Here is a 3,944-nt window from a genome sequence, read left to right on the forward strand (position 1 = left end):
TTTTAGGTATTATAACAGCCTCCTCTCTCCTCTCTCCTCTCTTCTCTCTCCGTCTCCCGTCCTCCGGCCATATATTGTCCTCCGGTCACCGTCCTCYGGTGATACCACAATGGTATCACAATGCATCATATATGTGTTTGAGTATCACACTGAGGTTATTTGTGTGGTCGATTGAAGATGCAACACAGTGGTATCACAATGCATCTTATATATGTTTGGTATCACATTGTGTCTTTTGTTTAACAGAGTCAATATTTTTAGGTATCACAGTGGTATCAACGGAGGACGGTGGCCGGAGGACGGAGAGAGGAGAGAAAATACCTAAAATATATTTGCATTAAATTTTAATTCAAAATTACCAAAATTATAAATTTCATAATCTATCTATTGATTTGTGGTTGAGATTTGATCTCACGGTTACCACAAACTTTCATTGAGTGGACCCCTATGTGTGTGTGTGTGTATATATATATATATATATATATATATATTGTATTTCAATAATTAAGAAGTCTTTTTTTGTGAGAAGTGTGAAAAAACTTTCATATACAATCGTCGATCTCTTTTGATCTGATGGAGCTAATCGAACGCGTTTTTGTAGAGGATAGACACTTTCGTCTTTTGGTTAGTCAAGGTAATTTACATGTTTAATGGTTTGATGTGAATATGTGACGGTTTAATCTACTTTAAAGTATGTGAAAGTTAATGGAGATATGTGCATGTTTTAATGTTGTGTGTTTTTCATGTAGAGAATAAGTGGTTTTCATGTGAAGACGTACATCTGCACATATACCTAGCTCCCTTATACTCGTGTCACCGTATGAAGTACAAGTACAACCATCACATGAAAAACCACTCAAATGCTCAGAACATCTTCTCAGGGTAAAAAACAACAATAATCACGTGATCCCAAAACCCTAATTATAATCTCTCGTTTGATTATAACTTTCTTGGTCTTATATAGTATCAGAAGAACCCACATGAACAAAACCAAAGCCAGCACGTAGGAATTAATCAAGGGTATCAAATCAAGGCTCATATGAACATATATAAAACCAACACTATACAAACCGATCGAGTGATTAATTAAATTACATGATTTGCTGCATAAAATAATTGAAAGGTGGATTATTAACTTGTACAAAACTGAAACTGGATGCTCAGTTATATTAGGTAGTCATTTTCAAATGCATTCATCACTTTCTTTCATTCTGAAGCCATTTTGAGAAGGCTTCAAGGGTATTCATGTCTGCTCTGTAATGTTTCTGAGTGAACTCGAGGAAAGTAGACCATGTAAAATCTGGATATATTCTCTCGTTATCGACATCCTCGACCAACGCTTTAGGCGGGCATATGATTTTGTCCATTCTAGGAGACAGAAAGAACGCGAGAGACTTCCTTGGCGTATGATTGTTCACGACCGCTCTATGTAAGCAACTCTTGTATAATCCATTGGATAATGCCTGCGAAAAAAGAAACCCTAATGTAAAAAATCGACATAATTAAAACTTTGGTATATATATTATGGAGTTGAGTCTTTCTTGATGATGTCTAGCTAGTTTGGTGTCTTAAAACACTTACCATGAATGTGTCTCCAATATTGACAACAAAAGCTTTCGAACATGGAGCGATCGACTGCCATTTTTTGTCCACGAAAACTTCGAGTCCACCGACATTATCTTGATGAAGAATGGTTAGAGATGTTGGATCACAATGAGGACCAGTTCCAAGTGTTTGCTCGGGTTTTTGGCAAGGTGGGTAGTAGTTTAATCTCATTATCGAATCATTTTCGTTGTAGAAATCCCTAAAGTAGGATTGACCGATCCCAAGGCTCATTCCTAGTAGCTCCATGATACCAAGAGAAAGTTTGTTCATGGCTTCACAATATTCTTGACAAACCCTCCTGAAGAACAATGTTAAGATCAGTTTTTTATAGTGTAAATGGAATGCGATGATGGATTTTCTTGTGTCAATGGCCGGCATATTCCGTCTGATACAAGAAAACCAACAAAAATTTATATGAATTATGAAGTTGATGCAAGTTTTGGTACCCGAAATGGCTAAAATCTTGACCCATCACATTCAAGAAATAATCTTGAACCAAGTTTGAGCATTGTGGATCCGCAGAATACCGAAAAGAAAGTGTTTCTTTCCATGGAAGCTTGGAGGAGAATCTATTAGTGAAGCTACTAGCATATCCACAATACTCACCAACTTTTCTTTGAGCCTTTTGCTTCTCTAAAAGTGGCATTCCAAAGAAAAGATCCATGATCTGGTGAGCTTCATATATCAAATTCGAATCGATCCCATGGTTAACAACTTGAAAGAACCCATGTTTTCGACAAGCGGAATCAACTAACTGAGCTGCATTGGACACTGCAAGTGGTTCACCGGTGAGGAAGCCCTTTAGGTCAATGGGAGGAACATGAAGTTGCGGCGGTGGTGGTCCGTGGCGGGGCTTTTCTTCCTCGGGCCACACGAATTGTTGGGGTATGCTAGTTTCATTTTGAAGAAAAGATGCATCAAAGATTAAAGGGTTTTGTCTAGATTTCGTTTCTTTTTTGGGTGAAAGCAATGGTGATGAATTAGGAAGAAGAAAAGGAGCCATTGATGTTTCTTTGTGTGAGAAGTAAAATACTCAATCAAGAGTTTGCACAAATAGTAGTATGACCTTGTGAGGGTTCATTATCAACCTACATAGATATATATACACACATGTTCCTATATATGTATATATCTGTTTTGGAGGATAGAGAAGGAGAGAGAGAGAGAGAGAGAGATGTCAAGAAGAAGAATGAAATAGAATTTGAAAGAAGTTTGAGAGAATGAAAGAGAAAAAGCCAAAGACCATTCATTGGGGAAATCATTCAACAAAAGTAGGAATATTTTTAGACTACACTCTTGCCATATTTTACTCCCTTTTTCACTTTTATACATACACTTGTATGTATCTATCTATACATGTACATGTAAACTTATATGCAATCTTTAAAATTAAATCAAAGGGAAATTAGTTCAAAGCATTCAAATGTGAAAAGCAAAACATGGTGTAGATGAGAGGAAATTAATAGGAAAAAATAGCAACTACATGATGACTCATTTAAAACCAGTCATTTTTAATATATACAGTACGTACGTGTTGTTAAACGAACCTTATTTTAGGTCGAATTGATGCATGGTGTCATGTAAAACAAAAAGAGAGTTTATAATATTAACGTTTGTGAATGTGAAATCGATAATTTAACAACGATTTGATTTAGAATAACTCTTTTTAATAATGTAATTAGAGACAAAATTTATAAAGTTTTGATTTGATTCCCTGGCATTTGACAAAAGTTTCCAATCATGAATGCTTTAAAGATATGTTATTTATTATGATTATTCAGGTTTTTAAGGTTGTCTGTCTTTACCCATGAATTTAGCATAACAACAAATTTGTAGGAGTTTATTTTCTTCAAAAGTCTTGTGATACATGAGTCCAAGTATCAAAATCTTGAGAAAAAATATATAATTCTGCATTTTCATCTATTTAATAAGTAATATATCATATACGGCAAAGTATATATATATATATATATATATATATAGGGTATATTTCAAATGCAAACATGTCCATTTATACAACTAATGCAACTCAGGGGCTGTTTGGCAGTTGCTGAATGATTTAGTTCAGAATAGTTAAGAGGTTAGAATGGCTAAAAGGATCAGAATGGTTAAGTGTTGAATGAAACAAGGTTGTTTGGTAATTATTCTCTGAATGATAGCAAATTACCATTTTAACCCTAGTTATGATTTAGTACTGAATAAACCAACATACAATTACCAAAGATGATGTTTCTTCATATCAGTATCAAATCCTCAAGAAATTGCAAAATGTCGATAATCCAATCATCATTAACATTGTTACAAACATGAAATAAGCAATAAACACCATCAATTTCTAA

The 3,944-nt window shown here is 34.7% G+C and overlaps 1 protein-coding gene across 1 annotated transcript; it reads right to left on the minus strand.

The window, feature by feature from the left end:
* Positions 1 to 1,196: 1,196 nt before the first annotated feature.
* On the minus strand, positions 1,197 to 2,608 carry LOC112502330 (gibberellin 20 oxidase 1-D-like). The gene is made up of 3 exons (XM_025106223.1): positions 2,052 to 2,608; positions 1,582 to 1,903; positions 1,197 to 1,463 (listed from the first exon to the last, which is right to left on the minus strand). The coding sequence occupies exons 1-3, from the start codon at positions 2,606 to 2,608 to the stop codon at positions 1,197 to 1,199; spliced, it is 1,146 nt and encodes a 381-aa protein (XP_024961991.1).
* Between the last annotated feature and the right edge of the window lie 1,336 nt (positions 2,609 to 3,944).

Source organism: Cynara cardunculus, unplaced genomic scaffold (genome assembly GCF_001531365.2).
Source record: "Cynara cardunculus var. scolymus isolate 2C unplaced genomic scaffold, CcrdV1 Un_Scaffold_1253, whole genome shotgun sequence".
Lineage (NCBI taxonomy): Eukaryota > Viridiplantae > Streptophyta > Magnoliopsida > Asterales > Asteraceae > Cynara > Cynara cardunculus.